Here is a 26,199-nt window from a genome sequence, read left to right on the forward strand (position 1 = left end):
CTGTCTACAGAGCCTCTAGGGATACAAAAGAGTGATACAATCCTTGCCGGTAACAAGGCTCTGGCTATACCTTACACCAAAAACCAAAACAAGACTCCGAAATAAAAAAGCGGCATGAGCCACGCAAGGCCCCAGGAGGAAACGGGCTCACCAAGGCTTCTGGTGGAAAGTGAAGGGGAGCTACGGTCGGTGGACTGGAGTACCTTCTATGGATCCACCTACAATCATAACACGAATGTAGTGCCCCCGGCAAAAGGGACGTCAGCACATTTGAATTGTACTGGTATGTATGAACAAACATGCCCTAAGTAAACTCAAACCATACATAAGTAACAAGTAGTCATGGAACCAACAATCAAATACACATGAAAGAAAACCATCAAGCCAAACAAGTTACAATCTCTCCATTTCCCCTTCAACATTTTCACATCAATGATTTCACAACTTTCTCATATTTTCATTTCAATAGTGATTTCGATCACTTTTCCACCCTTATTACCTCGGCCACCCTTATTACCTCGGCCACCCTTATCACCACAACCCACACCTTATTACTTCATGTTGCGGCGCGCAACCCGATCCCACCGAACAATCACAATTCACAAACAACACAACAACAACAGCAACAACAACAACAACAACAACAACAATTCACAAAGAACAACAACAACAATTCTCAAAGAATTTCTATAGCCATCAATACTATTTCCATCATATTCAACAACTCATATGCATTTTATGTCACCGCGATAATTGCCAATACAAGCCATATATGTTCTTACCACAGTTGTTCCAACTGCATCATTTACGATTTCCTTCCATCATTTGTTTCTCAACTCTTACCACATAACACATTCACAATCACACATTTGGTTTATTGCCAATTACGTACACCATTATATCGGGAGACTTAACCACGAACAATCAAATCATACCAATCACAAGAATTCCACAAATAATCCACGTAGATATCACATACCAAATATTCGTACACTAAACAAAGTGACTTTACAAAGGTCAAAGTTAGCCATACATAGCTCGTTTGAGCTTTCTTTAAGTTACTACGACGTTTCGAAAATTCTAGCAATTCCAATCTACTTGAGACATAACAAAATTAACACAAATTAGGAAGGTATTCATGGTTTCAGCTCATTTGAGCATTTTATCAAACACTAGTTGAGCATCTTGATTTTAAATTCCTTTTACAAGATTTTCTTCTTTCCCCAACCCAATCTTTACTTATTTATATTCATCAATCTTCCCACAAACCTAATTTGTACATGCATGTATACATAATACTATTACCCCAAGAATCATACCCCAATAACCCACCTCACAATCTCTACAATACCAACACAACCTAGGTTAGGCACCTATGACTTCCAATCCCCATCCCATGAGTTACAATACTTAATCCATACTCATATTTCCATAATAACTCCATATATGTAAGTCTAAGGTGTAGGATTACCTCTTGTAGACCAAATCTTGAAAGACAAATTTTGGGGTGTTCTTGAGATTTTGAAGAAACCCTATGAAACCCAATCAAAATCATGTTGTAAGTAGTGATTGAGAAGTGAAATCACGATGAAAACACACTTAAAAACTCACCTTAGGTGTGCAATTGGATGCCTTGGTCGAGTTGGGGGTGTAGAGGAAGCTCTAAGCTTGAGAAATGACTCAAATTCTCTTATTTCCGGTCTTTAGGACATTTAAAAACCTTTCAGGCGTGCGAGCTCACGCTATGTTCGCGCGCGGGAGGCAGAATACTTAGCATAATGCGCGACTTCGCGCTAATGTTCGCGCTAGAGACACCTGACCAGTAAAATGGTCGTAACTTTCCATATACACCTCCAAATGACGAACGGTGTGTTGAGTTGGAAACAAGACTCAAAGGGATTTAATTTGATAAGTTATGCATCACACAACTCCTTATAGAACTGGAGATATGATTGTTCAAAGTGAGGTCTTGTGCGCACTCATTTACAGATTTCGTCTAATATGAAACTTTCCTAACTTGGATTAGACTTAGGCCTCTCCTTAGACCCCAATTCACCTCTAATATGACGTATACACTTCTTAACATATCCAATTGATATCCATAATATCCTTAATCCTCATTTGCATGCAAGATAAAATATTTGGCCTACCTTGGCACCACGAAATCTTAAATTACTCAGCAAATTTTTTTCTGGGGCTTTACATTCTCCCCCGCTTAAGATCATTCGTCCTCGAATGAGGATAAAGTTTCATCCATTAGCCATCCTTATGTAACTTCTGCTTTTTCACATTATGAAATATATCTTCAGCCCCAAATTTGGCTAACTCCTTAAATTTCCGAGAATTTCGCCAGAGTTTCCTTTGTAACTAGGACTATCCACCTGTCAGAGGGCCCCAGATACATATCCTAACAGCATATACATGTTCCATAGACATAACATAACTTGTTCAATACCAACTATGGCCGCATAGGCAACATACATAGTCAAAATGAAATAGTTTAACATAGATCAAATCAAAAGATAAGAGTTTACAGGAACCAAATGCATGAAAGCTATTACATAACTATTCAAACAAATGTGGGTACTTCTTTCTCATTTCTTCCTTGGTTTCCCAAGTGGCTTTCTTAACCTGCTGGTTCCGCCATAACACCATTACAGAGGCAATTTCCTTAGTTCTCAATTTCCGGACTTGCCTATCAAGAATGGCAACTGGAATTTCTTCATAAGATAGTTCTTCATTAACCTCAATAGCTTCAATTGGCACAATAACGGACGGATCTCCCACTACCTTCTTCAACATAGACACATGGAAGACTGGATGTACCAACGACATCTCAGGTGGTAGTTCGAGCTTGTATGCCACTTGACCGATCCTCTGAATGATTTTGTATGGTCCGACATATCTCAGACTTAATTTCCCATTCTTCCCAAATTGCATGATTCCCTTCATGGGGGAAACCTTCAAAAATACTCAATCATCTTCTTTAAACTCCAAATCTCTACGACGAATGTCCGAATAAGACTTTTGGCGACTTTGAGTAGTTTTCAACCTCTCCTTAATAACTTTGACTTTCTCCAAGGCCTGATGCACGAGGTCCGGCCCTATCAATTCTGCTTCTCCAACCTCGAATCACCCAATGGGAGACCTGCATCTCCTACCATACAGTGCCTTGAATGGTGCCATTTGGATACTAGCATGGAAGCTGTTGTTGTAAGCAAATTCTATGAGTGGCAAATGGTCATCCCAACTACCTTTGAAATCAAGAGTACAAGCTCGCAACATGTCCTCAAGCGTCTGAATAGTCCGCTCTGCTTGCCCGTCAGTTTGAGGATGGAAAGCTGTGCTAAGATTTACCTGAGTGCCCAAGCCATGCTGAAATATCTTCCAAAAGTTGGTCGTGAACTGAGCCCCTCGATCTGAAATGATTGAGACTGGAGTGCCATATAACCTGACTATTTCTTTGATATACAACTTGGCATATTGTTCCGCTGTGTCGGAAGATTTAACTGGCAAGAAGTACGCTGATTTTGTGAGTCGGTCAACGATCACCCAAATTGAGTCGAACCTGCGTGGAGTGCGCGACAGCCCCACTACAAAATCCATATTAATCATCTCCCATTTCCACATTGGAATTTCTATGCTTTGAGTCAATCCACCAGGTCTTTGATGTTCGGCCTTCACTTGCTGACAGTTCGGACATCTAGTCACAAAGTCCACCACACCCCTCTTCATACCGTTCCACCAATAAATTTCCTTGAGATCATGATACATTTTTGTAGAACCTGGGTGCACCGAATACCTGGAATTATGAGCATCCGCCATTACCCTCTCCCGAAGATTATCCATATCTGGAACACATATCCTACCTTGACATTGTAATACAATATCCCCGCCATCGAGTGAAAAGGCCAAAGTCTTGTTATTCAAAACTGCCTCTTTCATCTATGCCAATGCTGGATCAATGAACTGCTTTTCCTTGACTTCCGCTACCAGTGACGATTCTGCTCCATTACGCACCATAACCTTCCCCTCTTCTGAGGTCGAAATACAAACCCCCATACTGGCTAATTGATAAACCTCCCAAGCCAAAGACCTCTGATCCGCTCCCAAATGAGCCAAACTACCTATGGACTTCCGACTGAGAGCGTTGGCCACCATATCCGCCTTCCCTGGATGGTATAAAATATCCATATCATAATCCTTGATCAATTCTAACCACCACCACTGCCTTAAATTCAACTCCTTCTGCTTGAACAAATATTGGAGACTCTTGTGGTCCAAAAACACATCCACATGGACCCCATAAAGATAATGCCGCCATATTTTCAAGGCAAATACAACTGCCGCAAGCTCCAAATCATGTGTCGGATAATTCTTCTCGTGATTCTTGAGTTGCCTTGAAGCATATGCTATAACCTTCCCTTGTTGCATCAACACACACCCCAAACCGACCCTGGAGGTATCACAATAAACCACAAATCCTTCGGTGCCCTCCGGTAAGGTCAATATCGGCGCCGAGGTCAATCTCGACTTCAATTCTTGAAAACTTTTTTCACAAACGTCGGACCATTGGAACTTAACTGCTTTCTGCGTCAACTTAGTCAAAGGGGAGGCGAGGGTAGAGAATCCCTCCACAAACCTCCGATAATACCCCGCTAAACCCAAGAAGCTACGAATCTTCGTCGGGGTCGTGGGTCTAGGACAATCTGTAACGGAATCCAACCAAAATTCACATTTTGAAAATTTAGCATACAACTGGTGCTGATAAAGGGTCTTCAGAACTGCCCTGAGGTGATCGGCATGATCCTTCCGACTCCGCGAATAAACAAGGATGTCATCAATGAAAACAATCACAAAGGAGTCTAGAAATGGCTTGAAGACCCGATTCATAAGATCCATTAAAGCTGTTGGGGTGTTGGTTAACCCAAAAGACATGACCAAGAATTCAAAGTGACCATAGCGAGTTCTGAAAGCGGTCTTAGGAATATCCTGCTCTCTGATCTTCAATTGGTGATACCCGGACCGTAGATCAATTTTGGAGAAGAACCTTGCACCTTGCAATTGGTCGAACAAATCATCTATCCGAGGCAAAGGATATTTATTCTTGATGGTGACCTTGTTAAGCTGCCGATAATTAATACACATCCAGAGCGACCCATCCTTCTTACTGACAAAAAGAACCGGAGCACCCCACGGCGACACACTTGGCCGTATGAACCCCTTTTCTAATAAATCCTTCAGCTTCTCCTTTAACTCCCTTAACTCCGCTGGCGCCATCCTGTATGGTGGAATATATATTGGCTATGTATTTGGAAATACATCAATCCCGAAATCAATCTCCCTATCTGGTGGGATCCCTGGAAGCTCGTCCGGAAACACTTCAAGAAACTCATTCACGACTGGCACGGACTCAGGGGCAAACACTTCTGAAGTGGTGTCTGCCACCCGGACCAAATGGTAGATACACCCCTTCCTAATCATCTTTGAAGCCATAAGGTAGGAAATAAACCTACCTTTCGGCACCACACAATTTCCCTCTACTCAATAACCGGCTCATTAGGGAACTCAAGCCTCATGACTCTCGTTCGGCAGTCAAGTTTAGCAAAGCACGAATAAAGCTAGTCCATTCCCATAATCACATCAAAATCCACCATTCCAAGCTCAATAAGATCGGCCGTGGTAGCACGACCACATACCATGACAACACAATTCCTATAAACTCGCACGGCTGTGATAGAATCACCAACCAGAGTTGATACAGAGAATGACTCATGAAGCTGTTCGGGTTCTACCCCAAAACTTGAAGCAATGAATGGGGTGACATAAGACAAAGAGGACCTCGGATCAATAAGAGCATAACAATCAATGGCCTGAACAGGCAAGATACTCCTGACAACATCTGGAGAAGCCTCTGCACTCTGGCGACCACTCAAAGCGTAAAATCGACTAGGTCCACTTCTACCACAAGCTCCACCCCTAATTGCACCATGCCCTACTGGAGCTGGAGGGCGCGCGGATGATATAGCAGCTAAAGAACCGGATGGTTGAGCAAATCCCCTACCCGTGACATGTCTGGCTGCATGACAGTCCCGCTGGATATGACCTCTCACCCCACATCTATAACACACCGGGATATCCAAATAACAAGCCTCCCTATGGAATCTCCCACACTTGGGGCATAGAGCTCCCCCCTACTGCTGTGATCCCCCTCCTAGACGACCGGACTGATGGGGACTCCTGCTATCTGAACCTGGTCTCAAGTGACTACTCTGCTGATAACTGTGCATAGATGGCGGTGCGCTCACTGAGGACTGAGCATATGACTGGGATGACCCTGATGGCCCCCTTCTCTGAACTGGTCTCCCTGAGTGACCCACTAATCGGGCCCTGCTGTTACTCTCCCTTTCTGCCCGTATTTTCAACTTCCTAGCCTCGGTGGCCTGAGCAAATCCCACAATCTTCCCATAACTCATATCTAAGTGTAAGGCTGTTGTAGCAGCCTCTTTCACCACCAAGGGACTAAGACCCTGAACAAATCGCCGAACTCGATCACCCATGGTCGACATTAACTGGGGAGCATACTTGGACAATCTCACAAACTCCATGTGGTACTCCCAAACACTCATACTGCCCTGCTTGAGGACCTCAAACTCAGTGGCATGGGCCGCCATTGTCTCGGCAGGCAAGAAGTGGTCCATAAATGCATCTACAAACTCATCCCATCTAGCTGGAGGTCTTTTCTCCCCACGGGAATCCTCCCACATCTCGAACCATGAATACGCTGCTCCCCTCAACCTGTATGAAGCCAACTCAACCCCCTCCATCTCTGTAGCCTTCATCACTCGAAGGGTCTTATACATTTCATTAAGGAAATCCTGCGGATCGGCCTCTGGGTCTGTGCCTGTGAACTCTAGAGGGGCCAACCGCAGAAACTGGTTGACTCTGGAGCTGGCGGAATCTCCCTATCCGCTAGAGGATGTAGGGGCATCATGGGATCTCTGGGCCTGAGCGGCCACTAACTGGGTCAACATATGGATGGATCCTCTAAGGTCCCCATTAGAAACCTTGGGACCGAAAGCTGGAACTGCATCAGGATCTAGAATATCAGCGGGAGGGATGGTAACACCCTCTGTCGCAGTTGGAACAAGAATACTTGGATCTGGAATAAATGGGCCAGGCAAATTCAAGACCGGGGAGTCACTCTCACCCATGGCACCAGGTACATGATTTATATCCACACTTGGGGTGGCATTGGCCCCGAGGCCGAGTCTAGATCTCTTCTTAGGTGCCATTACTGAAAATTTGGAACAGAACACGAGTTAGAGGTAAATACTTCCACTTTTCACTTCACCGCACGATATAGAGTAACAAAGAAGAAGGTAATTTCCTAAATGCCCATGTAGCCTCCAACTTATAGATGTGCTCGACAACACACTGATAAGAAGGACTCTACTAGACACGACTCCGAGACATCCTAGGACCCTTTTAAAACCTTAGGCTCTGATACCAAGTTTGTTACGCCCCAAAACCAAGGGGCGCGACCGGCGTTCAACCGGGCAGCCCCAGCCAAGCGGACCTGGGTACCTTTCCTATTCCACGTGTTACCCCGCGTTTCCATTTCCCATTAACCAAGTGAAATAGCCGTTTATAAATTTAAACACATTCTTACGAGATTTACATAGCATACATAGTTACTTAGCGTGGTTTACAAGTTATACAGCCCAAAATACATAAGTACATAACCCACATTTCCTGTCCATGGAGCCTCTAGGGATACAAAAGAGTGATACAATACTTGCCGGTAACAAGGCTCCGGCTATACCTTACACCTAAAACCAAAACAAGACTTCGAAATAAAAAAGTGGCATGAGCAACGCAAGGCCCCGGGAGGAAAAGGGCTCACCAAAGCTTCTGGAGGAAAGTGAAGGGGAGCTACGGTCGGTGGACTGGAGTACCTGCTATGGATCCACCTACAATCATAACATGAATGTAGCACCCCCGGTAAAAGGGACGTCAGCACATTTGAATTGTGCTGGTATGTATGAAAAAACTTGCCCTAAGTAAACTCAAACCATACACAAGTAACAAGTAGTCATGGAACCAACAATCAAATACACATGAAAGAAAACCATCAAGCCAAACAAGTTACAATCTCTCCATTTCCCCTTCAACATTTTCACATCAATGATTTCACAACTTTCTCATATTTTCATTTCAATAGTGATTTCGATCACTTTTCCACCCTTATTACCTCGGCCACCCTTATCACCACAAACCTACACCTTATTACTTCGTGTTGCGGCGCGCAACCCGATCCCACCGAACAATCATAATTCACAAACAACACAACAACAACAACAACAACAACAACAACAACAACAACAACAACAACAACAACAACAATTCACAAAGAACAACAACAACAATTCCCAAAGAATTTCTATAACCATCAATACTATTTCCATCATATTCAACAACTCATATGCATTTTATGTCACCGTGATAATTGCCAATACAAGCCATATATGTTCTTACCACAGTTGTTCCAACTGCATCATTTACGATTTCCTTCCATCATTTGTTTCTCAACTCTTACCACATAACACATTCACAATCACACATTTGGTTTATTGCCAATTACGTACACCATTATATCGGGAGACTTAACCACGAACAATCAAATCATACCAATCACAAGAATTCCACAAATAATCCACGTAGATATCACATACCAAATATTCGTACACCAAACAAAGTGACTTTACAAAGGTCAAAGTTAGCCATACATACCTCGTTTGAGATTTCCTTAAGTTACTACGACGTTTCGAAAATTCTAGCAATCCCAATCTACTTGAGACATAACAAAATTAACACAAATTAGGAAGGTATTCATGGTTTCAGCTCATTTGAGCATTTTATCAAACACTAGTTGAGCATCTTGATTTTAAATTCCTTTTACAAGATTTTCTTCTTTCCCCAACCCAATCTTTACTTATTTATATTCATCAATCTTCCCACAAACCTAATTTGTACATGCATGTATACATAATACTATTACCCCAAGAATCATACCCCAATAACCCACCTCACAATCTCTACAATACCAACACAACCTAGGTTAGGCACCTATGACTTCCAATCCCCATCCCATGAGTTACAATACTTAATCCATACTCATATTTCCATAATAACTCCATATATGTAAGTCTAAGGTGTAGGATTACCTCTTGTAGACCAAATCTTGAAAGACAAATTTGGGGTGTTCTTGAGATTTTGAAGAAACCCTATGAAACCCAATCAAAATCATGTTGTAAGTAGTGATTGAGAAGTGAAATCACGATGAAAACACACTTAAAAACTCACCTTAGGTGTGCAATTAGATGCCTTGGTCGAGTTGGGGGTGTAGAGGAAGCTCTAAGCTTGAGAAATGACTCAAATTCTCTTATTTCCGGTCTTTAGGACATTTAAAAACCTTCCAGGCGCACGAGCTCGTGCTATGTTTGCGCGCGGGAGGCAGAATACTCAGCATAATGCGCGACTTCGCGCTAATGTTCGCGCTAGAGACACCTGACCAGTAAAATGGTCATAACTTTCCGTATACACCTCCAAATGACGAACGGTTTGTTGAATTGGAAACTAAACTCAAAGGGATTTAATTTGATAGGTTATGCATCACACAACTCCTTATAGAACTGGAGATATGATCGTTCAAAGTAAGGTCTTGTGCGCACTCATTTACAGATTCGTCTAATATGAAACTTTCCTAACTTGGCTTAGACTTAGGCCTCTCCTTACACTCCAATTCACCTCTAATATGACTTATATACTTCTTAACATATCCAATTGATATCCATAATATCCTTAATCCTCATTTGCATGCAAGATAAAATATTTGGCCTACCTTGCACCACGAAATCTTAAATTACTAAGCAAATTTTTTTCTGGGGCTTTACAGCTTATTTGCTTGAATAAAAGGGAATATCTTCAGAATTGATCGACCCAATGTGCTCAACTGGGTTGTAGTAGCACGAGTAGGTGCATGAGGTGTTAAACTGTGATTTCGGACAACTCCAGTGCAGTTCTTAGCACGTTCGAGGACGAACGTATGTCTACGTGGGAGAGAATGTAACGACCCGACCAGTCGTTTTGAGCTCTAGTGTGTCGTTCAGCAGTTTGAGGCCATGAGCAGCTTCACTTCAGGTATTATGACTTGTGTGCACGATCGGAATTGAATTCCGGGAAGTTCAGAGTTGATTTAGAAAGAGAATTCTCATTTCTGAAGCTTTAAGTTGAAAGAATTGACTAAGGTTGGATTTTTGAGTAAATGACCTCAGAATCGGGATTTGAAGGCTCCAGCAGGTTCGTATAAAGATTTCGGATTTAGGCGTATGTCCGGATTACATTTTGGAAGACCCGGGAATGTTTCGGCACCTATTATGGAAGTTAGCATTTTTGAAGGAATTTCATAAGTTAGGGTTGAAGTGCATTTCAGTGTTATCGATGTCCGTTTGGGATTCTGAGTCTGGGAATAGCTCTGTATGATGATTCTGGAGTTGGGAGCGTGACCGGAAGTGAATTTGGATGTCCGTAGGTCATTTTGAAGTCATTTGGATAAAAATAGAAATTTGAAGGTTGTTGAGAAGTTTGATCGGAAGTGGACTTTTTGATATAGGGGTTGAAATCCAATTCCAGAAGTCGAAGTAGGTCCGTAATGTCGAATATGACTTGTGTGGAAAATTTGAAGTCAATCGGACGTGATTTGATAGGTTTAAACATCGAAAGTAGAAGTTTAAAATTCTAAAGTTCATAAAGCTTGGAATGGAGGTCGATTCGTGGTTTTAGCATGGTATGATATGATTTGAGACCTCGAGCAAGTCCGTAATGTGTTTTGAGACTAGTTGGTATGATTAGTTGGGGGCCCGGGGGCCTCGGGTGGATTCCGAGTGGTTAACGGAACGAAAATGGAATTTGGAGAAGTGCTGAAGCATCTGCTTCTGTCATAACTGCACCTGCGGTTGGTCGACCGCAGATGCGAGACCGCAGAAGCTGTCGTAGCCTCGCAGATGTAGCCCAGAGCTGGCCAAGCCAAACCGCAGAAGCGGTTCCTTAGCCGCAGAAGTGGCTTCGCAGATGCGACTTCAAGACCGCAGAAGTGGTCCCAGCCCTTTTAGCCAATTCCGCAGATGTGGCCTCCCTTCGCAGATGTGGTCCCCTGACCGCAGATGCAGAAATTGCTGAAGCGATCAGCTTCATTTAAGTCGAGCTCCAGCCATTTTTGACCATTGTCACTCGGGTATTGAGTAATTTTGGAGCTCTTGAGAAGGGATTTCCACATAGCATCGTGAGGTAAGTTCATCCCCCTTATTTCAAAGTTTAACACTCGAGTTTTGGGTAGATTAACACCTAAAGATTTGGAGAAATCAAAGGTTTAGATCTAGACCTTGGGTTTTAATAAAACTTAGATTTTACCACGAAATTGGTTATGAAATGGATTAGAAATCATATATTATTGATCCTTAGGTTATACAGAACAACTTCCTTCGGAAAATTTCAGAATCCGGGCACGTGGGTCCGGGGATGAATTTTAGGAACCTTACATTTAGGGTTGGGAAATTGGTTTAATAATTAGAATATGAACTTTTGAGTATGTATTGGCTAGTTTTGGAGCATTGTGCATCGATTCAAGTCTTCTTAAGAGCGTGGAATGCCGGTTATGGATCTTCAGAGCGAGGTAAGTCTCCTTTCTAACCTTGTAAGAGGGAATTGTCCCCATAGGTGAAATAATTGGTTATGTGCTCCTATTTGTGGGGGCTACGTACGCACGAGATGACGAGAGTCCATGCGTAGCTACTATTATGCTATTGTCCGGGTAGTCTAGGATCCAAAAGCATGCTATAGTTGGAATATCTGTAACCTTATTGACAGTTGATTGCTTAAATCCTATCGAATTGGTAAATGGATTTCTAAAAAGAATTAAACTTCATTTTTTCTAAATTGTTAAAAGAGAATTGGTTTTCTTTGGATAATTTTTCCTGATGACTTCTTGATTGATTGCATGTGCTTGTTTAAATTCTAGAACAGGCCGAATACCTCGGCAGATTAAATAGATGCATCTATGGTCTGCGCCATTCGACCCTCTGACAGTGCACATTTTAAATATTGTTGGATCGGGTCGTACGACCTCAGCAAGATTTGTGCATGCTTGTATTGCTTGCCTTGAAACTTATTGAAGTTGTTATTGCCCCTTCCCGGCTTGAGAATATGTGTATAAATGATGAAAAAGGAAATTTGGAAATTTCACATAAAAGAAGGAATTGTTTACATGTTTCACCCTATTATATTACAAATCTTGTTTATATAAATCCTCGATTCATTATATTACGGATGTATCATTATTGGACCACTATTAAGTGTCAAAGTCGACCTCTCGTCTCTACTTCTTCGAGATTAGATGGGATACTCATTGGGTACACGTTATTTTCGTACTCATATTACACTTGCTGTGCAATTTTGTTGCATAGGCACACGCATCACTAGTGGCCTGGCGGGCGTAGCAACATGGTTGATGCGGAGACATAGGTGAGCAGCACTTCTCAAGATGACCCGCAGCCAGCAGAGTCTCTTCCAGATTATTGTATTTATTTTCTGTCCAATTTGTATTTCGAACAGTTGTTGTATTGTATTGCTTCCTAGAAATAGCTCATACACTTGTGACACCGGGTTCTGGGATAGTTATGAGGTATTTTGTATTGACTTCTTGACATGTATATTTAATTTGAACTGAGTATCTTTTACGAGTAAAAATTGAAGAAAAATCAGAGTTTTTTCACAATTGTTTAAATGAGAATTTAATTAAGTATTTATGGTTGGCTTGCCTGACAGCGATGTCCGGCGCCATCACGACCCTTAGTGGATTTTGGGTCATGACACTCGGGACCTCAACTAAACATGCCAACAAGTCACATATCTCCATTCAAACTTATTCCAATCTTCGGAACACTCAAAACACCATCAAAACACCAAATCACCCTCGGATTCAAGCCTAAGGATTTCCAAACTTCCGAATTACGCAAACGATGCCAAAACCTATCAAACCCCATCTGAATGATCTGAAATTTTGCAAACACTTCACAAATTACACAAAGGACCTACTCCAATTTTCGAAATTCCATTCCGACCCCGATATCAAGATTTTCAGTGCCGACAGGAAAACGCTAAATTTTCAATTTCGCTAATTCAAGCCTAAATCTACCACGGACCTCCAAATTATATTCCGGACACGCTTCTAAGTCCAAAATCACCTAACAAAGCTATCCGAACCATCAGAATTCATATCCGAGATCTTCTACATATAAGTCAACATCTGGTTGACTTTTTCCAACATAAGCTTCAAAATTAGAGACTAAGTGTTTCATTCCACTCTAAGACCACTCCGGACACAGAACAACCAACACGATATGATGAAATATAGCTGAACAACACAATAAGAAGCGGAAATAGGAAAAGTGGGGTTGTAACTCATGAAACAACCGGCCGGATCGTTGCACCCTTGGAAGTCAAGTCGTTTCTCATATATATTTTAAAGGTAGGTACTCTTACCAATTGTATCCCCATACAATTTCATTAAATAGCTCTATGTCAAATAGTCCCCTGGTAGTCAGGTCGATCCTATTAGCATAGTTGAGTTCAACCATTATGATAGCAAAGAATTTATTAAATTTTATATTCCCCTGGTAGTCTAGGCGTCTAGTGTAAAATTATATAATTCTTTCAATCCATACATCTAATGCAATAAATAATTTTAACATATTCTCGAACTATAAGTGTTCCGGTAGTCAGGCCGCTCCTTATAAACAAGAAATAAGTAAAAGTATTTACCTTGATGGATAGCTCTATAATAAAATAACTTATATTTTATTATTTAAGAACTCAAATTTTAGTAAGAGGATTGTTACTAAAACAGTTTTTAATAACATGAAGATCAAATCTTTTATAGCATGTGAATTTAGTTCAAGTTGTCTACATTCTTAGTCCTAAATTAATTTACATCACATGTAATAAATAATTCAAAATTATGTAATGAACAAGCACGTGACATAAAAATAAAATTCAACATCTTCTAACATTCTTATCTTATATATCACATAAAAATAATTCATGCCAGAAAACTATTATTAATTAACATCTCATGAACTAATAACAATTAAAATAACAATAGTATCCAATAACTCATTATAGATTATAGTCGTATTTAATACAAAAATTTCAAATTTAAGTTACGAACGATCTCAATAGTTTAACTTATATGTGTGTGTGTATATATATATATATATATTATTCACAATAAAGTTATATCAATCCATATGCATTCAAACAATTTGACTATTGCACAAGACACATATATTATGGTTTGAACTCTTCAAATATAATCTTAAAATATTTCTTAAATAGATTTTAGACACAATAAACTACAGCTCTGATACCACTAAAGGATTGCAAATAGGTGTTCGTAACATGCAACGGAAGATAATAACAATCCTAGGCAGGTCTTTTCGTGTTTAAAATTTATTTACATGTCAAAGATTGGATCCAAGATGTACCTGATGAAGAAAGTCGCGTTTCAAAATTTCTTCGATAGTGCAAAGACTCTATGCGTATTCACACCAAGACCGATCCTTGCTATTAACTCTTTGATCAATGAAATCCGCGGACAAATTGAATGAACAATACTTTCCTGAAATTTTCTCAAAAGCTTTGAAGCAATAGTAATAAGACTAGATAACAATTTTCCTCGTCGGAATATATTTCTCTTGACTGTGCGGCACACCTAACGAATTGAATTCCTTGGCTACATTATATGGATGATATATATAGCCAATCACCAATTCTTTCCCAAGTCAATAAAGGAAAACTAAAGGAAAGTCTAGTTCTAAATTGAACTTTTCCATAACTTACTATAAATACAAATCTCATTCACAATGGGACTTAGTGGCCGACCGAGTCCTTTTTGGACTAATACGTAAACCCAACTTTAAGTTGGATTTGATTTATGACTCTTCCAATAATATTGTATACATATCTTATATATATAAATATTAGTTATGAGTATCAAATATATATCACATATATATTTCAATCAAGGGATATAATTTATTCTATTCCAAATAGAAAATTTTAATTTATTCAAAATTTTAATTATATCCATGTGCTAGCAAAGAGTATAATAATATTTCATTTGGACTAATAACTTTATTTATTCGACTAATTAAATTCTACAATTTAATTACTAAATAATAAAATAATTTATCCTTAAGCAAAGATCAGAACGCTTGTTAGTGTGCGACCCCACAGGTTCAATACTAAACCGATAGTAAATTAATCAAATTAATTTACTAATCAAGGGTGGCGTCTAGCAATACTCCTTAACGACCAGATAGAATGAAGTATACAATTTACTCTCAAGAACCAGTAGAAGAATAATGTAGTAATTCCTTTTGTCCTTATAGCTCTGGATCGCCCTAGGATATTGTTTAACTGTCAAATCCTAATAAGTGACCAGCTATGTGTTCATGTCAAATATAATCGACCACTGAATGACCTAAGAAACCCTTTTCTTCTTTCATTAAATCGCCCTGGCCAAGGTCTTAGTTTGGTCGTTTATAATTCATGACAACATGGAGCTTAAAATCATTATCAAGAATTGACAGATTTCATCTTGATCAATCACTAATTCTACAAGCATTTACTCATACCCAATATCCTTTCAACTATTGCCTTAGGGCCATGGGTGTCTAGTATTGTGTTGACCCGAAAGGTCATCACTTGTTTAGAAATAAATTCTGTGTTCCGAGACCTTAAAACCTCCTTTTTACCTCACCTAGATTTGCGTGCGTTGTCCGAACGTATATTCGGAAAGCTTTTATGTGAAAATATTAGAAATAGAAATTTCTAGAGTTAAAATTTGATTATGGTTGACTTTGGTCAATATTTTGAGTAAACGGACCCGAATCTGTGTTTCAACAATCCCGGGAGGTCCGCAGTAAAATATGAGACTTGGGCGTATGCCCGGAAATGAATTCCGAGGTCTCAATCCTTAGAAATCAATTTTTGAAAGAAATTGTTTTGCTGAATTAAACATGAAATAAAGAAAAGAATTAATATTTGAAACCATTGGTATCGGGCATGTATTTTGGTTCCAGAGCCCAGTACAAACTTTTTAAAGTATTTAAATGATAACTGTTAAATTTGGTGAAAAATGGAGTTTATTTGATGTGATTTGGACCTCTGGTTGAAGAGTTATGAACTTTAATTGTTCTTGATGAAAATGATGAGTTTTGAGGTTTAATTCATAGTTTTACATGTTATTTTCATGATTTGATTGCACGAACAAGTCCGTATGGTATTTTTGGGTTAGTGTAAATGTTTGGTTTGGAGCCCCGAGGGCTCGGATGAGTTTTGGATAGGTCTCGGAGTAAAATTTGGACTTAGGGAGTTGCAGGTTTTTAGCTGGTATGTTGGAGGTCTGCAGGCTTCGCATATGCGAGCACACAAATGGGAACGTTTATCGCAAATGCAAAAAAAGAGCTGGTCTGCCTTGGGGTCGCAAATGCGACGTAGTCATCGCAAAAGAGATATCGCAAATGCGAAGGGCCCATCGCATTTGCAAAGTGGCCTGGAATCCTTCAGTGTCGCAAATGCGACAATCCCATCGTAATTGCGAACACTAATCACAAATACGCTGATAGCAGTCTTCTGAAGGGTTCGCAATTGCGAACCTTGGTCGCAATTGCGACATCTGCAACCTGCAAATTCATAACTTAGCCGAAAATCTTTCATTTTTCAAACCCTTTCAAAACCAAAACACTCTTGGGCGATTTTTCAAACACAAGTACTCTTCCAAATCGATTGTAAGTCATTTCTAACTTATTTTTATTAATCTTTAACATCTTTTCTCATGATTTCAACTCAAATCAAAGGTTTTCATGGGGGAAATTGGGTGTTTTGGGTAGAACCTAGGTTTTTTAAATTTTGGGGAGTTTGGACCTCGATTTGAGGTCTGATTTCAAAACTAATTGTATATTTTGGTTCGTAGAGGAATGGGTAACCGGGGGCAATTTTTGACTTTTTGGGAAAAACTTTAGAAAACCTATTTTCATGCATTGGAATTGATTCATTTAGCATTTATTGATATATTTAAGTAACTTGTGGCTAGATACGAGCGAATTGGTGGTGAAATCAAGAGGTAAAGCGATAGGTGAGACTTGAATTGTATTCGTGGCATCGAGGTAAGTGTTTGGTCTAACCTTAGCTTGAGGGATTAAGAGTTGTATCCTATTTGCTATGTGTTATTTGTTGAGTACGACGTATACGCATGGTGACGAGTATTTATACGTTGGTGTCAAGCATGCCCGTGAGTCTCATATTATGATTATTATGACTCTGTTTGTCTTGTTCATGTCTTTTGTGATGATTTCTATTGTTGAGCAAAGCTTGTGGAAGTAGTATTGGTAATTGAATACGGAGCAGTGTTGGCTCAAGTTGTAAAACGAATTGTAGAAGTAAAATTGTTAACTGAACCTTATAGAGCATTGACTCAGGTTGTGTAGTGAGTTTTGAAGTAAATGTGAAAAAGAGAAGAAGATTATTATATTGTCTCCCTTGCCGGGATGTTGTTGATGTTAATGATATATCCCTTGCCGGGATGTTGATGTTCTTGATATTGTTCCCTTGTCAGGATATAATTGTTGTACTATTGTTCCCTTGCTGGGATTTTATTATGATTTCATTTATTTCCTTGCCCTTATGTCTTGTGATTGTTGATTGGGTGAGGAAGAATGTTAAAGTACGAAGGGTGATGCTGTGCATTATTTTTGTGAGAGAGTGTTAAAGCACGAAGGGTGATGTCGTGTATGATTTTTGTGAGGAAGAGTGTAAAAGCACGAAGGGTGATGTTGTGCCGCACAATATACAAATTCCGTGCCGATTATATTGATTTTATGGTGAGGACGAGAGTAAAAGCACGAAGGGTGATGCCGTGCAGATTATATTGATTCTTATGGTGAGGATGAGAGTACAAGCACGAAGGATGATGTCGTGCGCTTGTTTGATTTCTAATTCCTGTGATAATTGAGTTATGGAGTTCCTTGTATTTACCTGTTGTCCTTCTATTATCATTTGATGTTTCCCCGCAGTATGTTTCCCCCTCCCATTCTTAACTGTACACTCCTAGTTTTATTTTTCTGCTGTATGTGATTTAACTGCACATGTTTATTTGGTAGTCTGGTCCTAGCCTCGTCACTACTTCGCCGAGGTTAGGTTAGGCACTAACTAGCACATGGGGTCGGTTGTGCTAATACTACACTCTACACTGTGTGCAGATCCCAGTGCAGCAACTTTTGGACCTTAGCTTGGGGTTGTTGCCTTCAGTCCATTCAGAAATCCAAGGTTGTCCTGTAGGCGTCCGCATGCCCTGGCGTTTCCCTCTATCCTTTCATCCTGTTTCATTTACGTATTTCAGAAACAGTGTTGTATTTATTTTTCGGGCCTTATTTGTAGTATTCCTAGATTGTTTGTGAAGTTGTGACACCAATTTTGAGTAGTATTTGTTTAAGAAATTGTATTGAAAATATTTAAATGATTTTATTTGTTTCTTCTGTTTGTTTAAATTCAGCTGTTATAAACTATTGGTTCCTAATTGATTAAGGATTAAAAATGAGAGAAAGGTAAATTGTTCAAACGATTGGCTTGCCTAGCTTTCACTAGTATGCGTCATCACGACTCCCGAGGGTGAGAAAATCCGGGTCGTGACAGGTATCAAAGCACTAGGCTATATAGGTCTCACAATTCACGGACAAGCTTAGTAGAGTCTGAGGGATCGATACAGAGACGTCTGTATTTATCCCCTAGAGGCTATAGAGTTAGGAAAAACTTCACATCTATTCTTTCCTGTCGTGCAATTTGGTTTTTCAATGCTAATTGAATTTCTACTATGTTCTTTCGCAGATGGCAAGAACATGCGCTTCCTCATCCACTGATCAACAACTCGACCCCCCAGCAGCAGCTCATACGAAGGGTAGAGGGTGAGGCCGAGGCTGAGGTAGGCGCAGAGCTCAACCCAGAGCAACAGCACCAACAACGAAGCCTCAGGTTGAGTTTGATGATGAGGTTCCAGCCCAGGCAGTTCTAGTGGGCCCAGCTCAGGTCCCAGAGGGGTTCATTGCTACCCCAGTACTCCAGGATGCTCTGGTCCGTCTAGTGGGCCTTATGGAGAGTGTCACCCGGGCAGGCTTGCTTCTTGTAGCACTAGCCATCTCTCAGGCTGGAGGAAAAGGACAGACTCCTACTCGCACTCTGAAGAAGATGGCTTCCCAGTTTCAAACACCAGCAGCTCAGCTAGTTGGAGCAGTTCAGCCGGGTGTGGTAGCTTAGACCGGTGATGGAGCAGTTATGTCTACTGATGCCTTGTAGAGATTGGACAGGTTTACCAAGCTCTTCACTACCACTTTCAGCAGTGCATCTTCTGAGGATCCCTAGAATTATTTGGACAGCTGTGATGAGGTTCTCAGGAATATGGGGATAGTAGAGAGCAATGGGGTTGACTTTGATACTTTTCGCTTGTCTGGATCCGTCAAGACTTGATGGAGAGATTATTGTTTGGCTAGACCAGCTGGGTCACCAGCTTTGACTTGGGAGCAATATTCTAAGCTATTTCTGGAGAAGTTTCTTCCTATCACTCAGAAAGAGATCTATCAGAGGCAGTTTGAGCGTCTCCAATAGGGTTCTATAATTGTTACTCAGTACGAGACCAGGTTTATTGATTGGGCCTGTCATGCTCATATTATACTTCCCACCGAGAGAGAGAGAGAGAGAGAAGAGGTTCATTGAGGGACTCATCCAGCCTACTCAACTTCAGATGGCTAAGGAGACGGGGAGTGAGATTTCTTTCAGGAGGCGGACAATATGGCTAGGAGAGTTGAGATGGATCTATCGTAGGGAGGTGGTCAGGGGTCTGACAAGAAGCCTTATCATTCAGGCAGATTCAGTGGCACCTCATCTAGAGGCAGGGATTCGTATGGTAGAGGCCATCCTCCTACACCTTTTCAGTCAGCACTTCAGGTTTATCACGGTGCTTCAGGTGGCCGTGGTTCTCATATGCAGTATTCTGATCAGTAGTCCTACAGTGCACCACCAACTCCTATCAGTGCACCATCGCTCCAGAGTTTCTGGGGTGGTCATTCAGGTCATCAGGGTCAGCAGTCTCAACAGTCGAGGGATTGTTATACTTGTGGCGATATAGGGCATATTGCTAGATTTTTCCCTCGAGCATCGAGCAGCTCTCAGCATCAAGGTTCCCGTGCCATGGTTTAGGCACCGAGTGTTCCACAACCCGCTCAGCCAGCTAGAGATGGAGGTAGAGGTGCTAGAGCTGCAGATAGAGGTGTAAGAGGTGGAGATCAGGCCGCTAGAGGTGGAGGCCAGGCAGTAGCAGGCTGTCACAGAAATCTAGTTTAGCATGGTAGGGCCCAGCCCTAATGTTATGCTCTTTCAGCCAGGCCTGAGGCTGAGGCTTCCAATGCAGTTATCATAGGTACTGTTCTGGTTTGTAGTAGAGATGCTTCAATTTTATTTGATCTAGGATCTACATACTCCTATGTGTCATCTTATTTTGCACCGTATCTGGTCATGCCTAGTGATTCTTTGAGTGCTCCTGTATATGTGCCTACCTCGATGGGTGATTCTATTTTGGTAGATAATGTCCATCGTTCATGGACTCGTGTAGATTTGTTACTTTTGGACATGGTTGATTTTGATGTCATATTGAGGATGGACTGGTTATCACCTTACCACGCTATCTTGGACTGTCATGCCAAGACTGTGACCTTAGCCTTGCCAGGCTTACCTCGTTTATAGTGGAGAGGGACTCCTGGTCATTCTACCCGTAGTGTTATCTCATATATGAAGGCTCGGCGTATGGTTGAGAAGGGGTGTTTGGCTTATTTGGCATATGTTTGTGATTCTAGTGCCGAGGTTCCTTCTATTGATTCTGTGCCTATTGTTCATGAGTTCCCTGAGGTATTTCCTTCAGACCTGTCGGGTATGCCACCCGATAGGGATATTGACTTCTACATTGATTTGGCTCCGAGCATTCATCCCATTTCTATCCCGCCGTATCGTGTGGCCCCGCCTGAGTTGAAAGAATTGAAGGAGTAGTTGCAAGACTTTCTTGATAAAGGTTGCATTAGACTTAGTGTCTCGCCTTGGGGTGCGCCGGTGTTGTTTGTTAAGAAGAAGAAAGGATCCATGAGGATGTGTATAGATTACCGACAGTTGAACAAGGTTACAATAAAGAATAAGTATCCATTGCCGAGGATTGATGATTTATTTGATCAGCTTTAGGGTGCCAAGGTGTTTTCGAAGATTAACTTGAGATCGGGCTACCATCAGTTGAGGATTAGGGCATCCGATGTCCCTAAGATAGCTTCCCGCACTCGGTACGGGCATTATGAGTTCTTGGTGATGTCATTTGGGTTGACAAATGCCCCAGCAGCTTTTATGGATTTGATGAACTGAGTGTTCAGGCCTTACTTGGATTCGTTCGTGATAGTCTTCAGTGATGATATTTTGATCTATTCCCATAGCGGGGAGGAGCATGAGTAGCATCTAAGAGTGGTCCTCTAGATTTTGAGAGATAGTCAGTTGTATACGAAGTTTTTGAAGTGTGAGTTCTGGTTGAGTTCAGTTGCATTTTTGGGTCATGTTGTATCAGCAGATGGTATTCAGGTAGATCCAAAGAAGATAGAGGCAGTCGAGAACTGGCCTAGACCAGCATCAGCTATAGAGATCCGGAGTTTCTTGGGTTTGGCAGGCTATTATCGTCGGTTTGTGGAGGGTTTCCATCTATTGCAGCCCCGATGACCAGGTTGACCCAGAAGGGTGCCAAGTTCAGGTGGTCGGACGAGTGTAAGGCGAGCTTTCAGAAGCTCAAGACAGCTTTGACTACGACGCCAGTGTTGGTTTTACCCACAGGTTCAGGGCTATATATAGTTTATTGTGATACATCTCGTACTGGACTTAGTGCAGTGTTGATATAGGATGGCAAGGCCATTGCCTACACTTCACGGCAGTTGAAGATTCATGAGAAGAACTATCCAGTCTATGATTTGGAGTTAGTAGCCATTGTTCACGCGTTGAAGATTTGGAGGCATTATTTATATGGCATGTCATGTGAGGTGTTCATGGATCACAAGAGTCTATAGTAATTGTTCAAGCAGAAAAAGCTAAATTTGAGGTAGAGAAGGTGGTTGGAGCTGTTGAAAGAATATGATATCACCATCTTATATCATCCGGGAAAGGCCAATATGGTGGTCGATGCTTTGAGTAGGAAGTCAGCCAGTATCGACAGTCTTGCGTATATTTCGATCGGTGAGAGACCGCTTGCTTTGGATGTTCAGGCTTTGGCCAATCAGTTCGTGATTGGATATTTCTGAGCACAGCCGTGTGTTAGCTTGCACAGTCGCTCGTTCTTATTTATTGGAGCGTATCCGAGATCGGTAGTATGATGACCCTCATCTGTGTGTCCTTAGAGACACGGTGCAGCACGGAGGTGCCAAGCAGGTTACATTAGGAAATGATGGAGTTTTGAGGCTGCCGGGTCGAGTTTGTGTGCCTAATGTGGATGGGCTCTAGGAGTTGATTTTAGAGGAGGCCCATGGTTCCCGGTACTCTATTCACCTAGGTGCCACTAAGATGTATCAAGATTTGCGGCAACATTATTGGTGGAGGAGAATGAAGAAGGACATTGTTGCATATGTGGCTCGGTGTTTGAATTGTTAGTAGGTTAAGTACGAGCATCAGATGCCTGGTGGTTTGTTCCAGAAGATTGAGATTCCTGAGTGGAAGTGGGAGCGTATTACTATGGACTTCGTTGTTGGACTCCCACAGACTCAGAGGAAGTTTGATGCAGTATGGGTTATTATTGATAGGCTGACCAAGTCAGCACATTTCATTTCGGTAGCAGTCTCCTATTCTTCCGAGAGGTTAGCTGAGATCTATATCTAGGAGATTGTTCGTCTTTATAGTATGCCCGTGTCTATCATTTCGGACCGAGGTACATAGTTTACCTCACATTTTTGGAGAGAAGTTCAGCGAGAGTTGGGCACATGGGTTGAGTTGAGCATATCATTTCATCCTCAGACAGACGGGTAGTCCGAGCGCACTATTCAGATTTTGGAGGCTATGCTCCGAGCTTGTGTCATTGACTTTGGAGGCTCGTGGGATCAGTTTTTTCCTCTAACAGAGTTTGCCTACAACAACAGCTACCAGTCGAGTATCCAGATGGCTCCTTATGAGGCTTTATATGGTAGGCGATGTCGGTCGCCGGTTGGATGGTTCGAGCTAGGAGAGGCTCGGTTGTTGGGTACGAATCTAGTACAGGATGCCTTGGACAAGGTCAGGATCATTCAGGATAGGTTTTGTACAGCTCAGTCCAGGCAAAATAGTTATGCCAACTGTAAGGTTTGTGATTTGTCATTCATGGTCGGTGAGCGGGTGTTGCTTCGGGTGTCGCCTATGAAGGGCGAGATGAGATTTGGGAAGACGGGCAAGCGTAGCCCTAGATTCATTGTCCCGTTTGATATTCTTGATCAAGTGGGAGAGGTGGCTTACAGACTTGCATTGCCACCGAACTTATCTGTCACGACCCAAACTGAAGGGCCATGACTAGCACCCGACCACACTTGCCGAGCACCAACGTACATTTCATCTAACCTTCATTATTATCTTTTAAGGCTGACGAGATCAATATAAATGGTAGACCTAGATCATGGACAACCAGCAATAAAATATGACGGCATGAACATACATAGCAGGGGATGACCAGACAATCAAGAAACTACGTATAAGGTATGAGCTACCACGCTACTATGAAAGACTATACAACAAAAACTAGCCGACAAGGCATACCAAACTATACATGAGCCGACACCTGTCTATGAGCCTCTAAAAGAACATAAGTGTTGCAACATAGCCGGAACAGGGCCCCGACATACCCATAATGTCTATAACAAAAATTGCATACCAAGACCAAGGCAAGTCCGGAGAAGGGATCTCGCCAATCACCGCTGAACTAGACAGTCTACTGTGGTGGGGGAGCTGCACCTGCCTGTCTATCAGGACCTGCAGCACGACATGCAGCGTCCACAAATAAAAGGACGTCAGTACGAATAAAGTACTGAGTATGTAAGGCAAGGAACCATAAATACGATCAGTAATGTAAGCAAGGATAGAGAATATACAACCTGTAACATCTTAGTACCTCTGAGGGCTACTTACATGAAATGCATGATACATATGTATAAATACATAAACCTTTAAAGCATTCGCCTCTGTGGGCATCATCATCATCATATCGTACCCGGCCATAATAGGCTCGGTAGAATCGTACCCGGCCACGTGGAGCTCGGTAAAACCCAACTGATCAGTGGTTGCACAATAGGTGCCGTACCCGGCCAACTATAGCGTGGCTCGGTAGAGTAAAATAGATACATATATATAATGCATGCTCGACTCATGGAATCACATTCTAAACCTTTCAGAGTGACGTAAGGTCGGTATCCTCTGTACACGTTATTAGGACTAACTCTTCACTATGAACCTTATAAGAATCAGGAAGTACCAATAACATTGATAACATAAGAATAAGAGAAGCAACATTAACATCAATCGTTCCATAAGAGGGAAAACAATGTAAGTACTGCTAGCTTCTAAGAGTAGAGTATCTTGGAAGCTCGTTCATTACATTATGTACAATCGGAGTCGTGCAAAAGAAGGAAAGGGATAGCCTCACATACCTTGTATATACTGCCCCAATATCAAGCTATGCAATTGTCAAAACTCCTTAGTCTACAATAAGAGAAACGATACTATCGTTATCATTTAAGCGTCATAACTATTATGTATCGACCACAACCTATTTTACGATGAAACGGACAGCACCTCCCCTATATATATGACCTCACACCATTCAAAACAGTCACCAAACAGCCCAAACAACATCAATAATAAACATATTGAGCCTCCCAAAATAGTCCACACATAGCCTAATCACTCCATACATACGACGACCACCGTAGTCGTGTCAAACAACCTGGAAATGTTACGAATAACTATCAGCCCATAACCCTACATATATATGGTGTTTCTCCACACCCTTCCTCCTCCAAAACTCCACAAGATAGTAGTAAAATACGCAGCCCAACAACAACGCAAAACAGTCCACAAAACAATAACATTACTACCAAGCCTTTCGATATATATCTCACAAGTTCTAGCTTCAATGGCTTAGCCGCAACTTGGATAATCTTAAATACATATAGAGTAAGAGGTTCCTTACCTTTATACAGAAAGAACAACTCCAATTTGACCTTAAATTTCCATGAAATATCCCTCCAATGCTGCCACAACAACAAAAAAGCGAAACTAGCGATCAATTAGTGTTTTTCGGCACTAGAATCACTTTAGAAGGCTTGAAATCACCTAGGATTGATATTAAGAACATGAGGGAGTATTTACAGAACATAAACCCTTTAAAACAACCTCCCACACGAGCTGAAACGACACAAAAATGAGCAACAACAAGAAGAACAAGAGACTTACTAGCGCCACGGAATTCCCGACACTTGATTTGTGTTGTTTGCCCTTTTTTTGGGTCTTGAATCTTGAGAGAACCTTGAGAGGATGTTCCTAGGGTTCTAAGGTCTGAAAATAGTGAAAAGAAATGACTTAAAACGGGTTGGAGGCATCCTATATAGGTCCAAATATCTTAAACCGACTTAGTGGGCCCCATAGAGAGGTGCTTGGCGCAGTCTCGCGAAAACGCGAATATCTCTCTACTCCGAGATCGTATCGATGAACGGTTTAATGCGTTGGAAACTAGACTCATAGATCTTTAATTTGGTGTATATATCACCCCGTAATTCCTTGTAAATTATGAGAAAAGATTAGAAACATTTGACCTAATGTTTAAGTAAAATTATGAACCTAAGTTGCGACAACTTTTGTCGACTTTTGTTTCATAACTCGTTTGACTTCAAGACTTATGATACGGATATTATATGATTAAAATACCTTCATAAATGACCTCTTGAGTGTATTAAGCACCGCTAGATTACCTGAAAATTCGAGTTACAACATCCTTGA

At 41.3% G+C, this 26,199-nt stretch overlaps 1 protein-coding gene across 1 annotated transcript; it reads right to left on the reverse strand.

Annotated features, from left to right (window-relative positions):
* Positions 1-5,621: 5,621 nt before the first annotated feature.
* Positions 5,622-6,827, reverse strand: LOC138873357 (uncharacterized). The gene is made up of 2 exons (XM_070151821.1): positions 6,199-6,827; positions 5,622-6,120 (listed from the first exon to the last, which is right to left on the reverse strand). Exons 1-2 carry the CDS (start codon positions 6,825-6,827, stop codon positions 5,622-5,624), a joined length of 1,128 nt encoding a protein of 375 aa, XP_070007922.1.
* Positions 6,828-26,199: the final 19,372 nt, after the last annotated feature.

Source organism: Nicotiana sylvestris, chromosome 7, assembly GCF_000393655.2.
Source record: "Nicotiana sylvestris chromosome 7, ASM39365v2, whole genome shotgun sequence".
NCBI classification, from domain to species: Eukaryota; Viridiplantae; Streptophyta; class Magnoliopsida; order Solanales; family Solanaceae; genus Nicotiana; species Nicotiana sylvestris.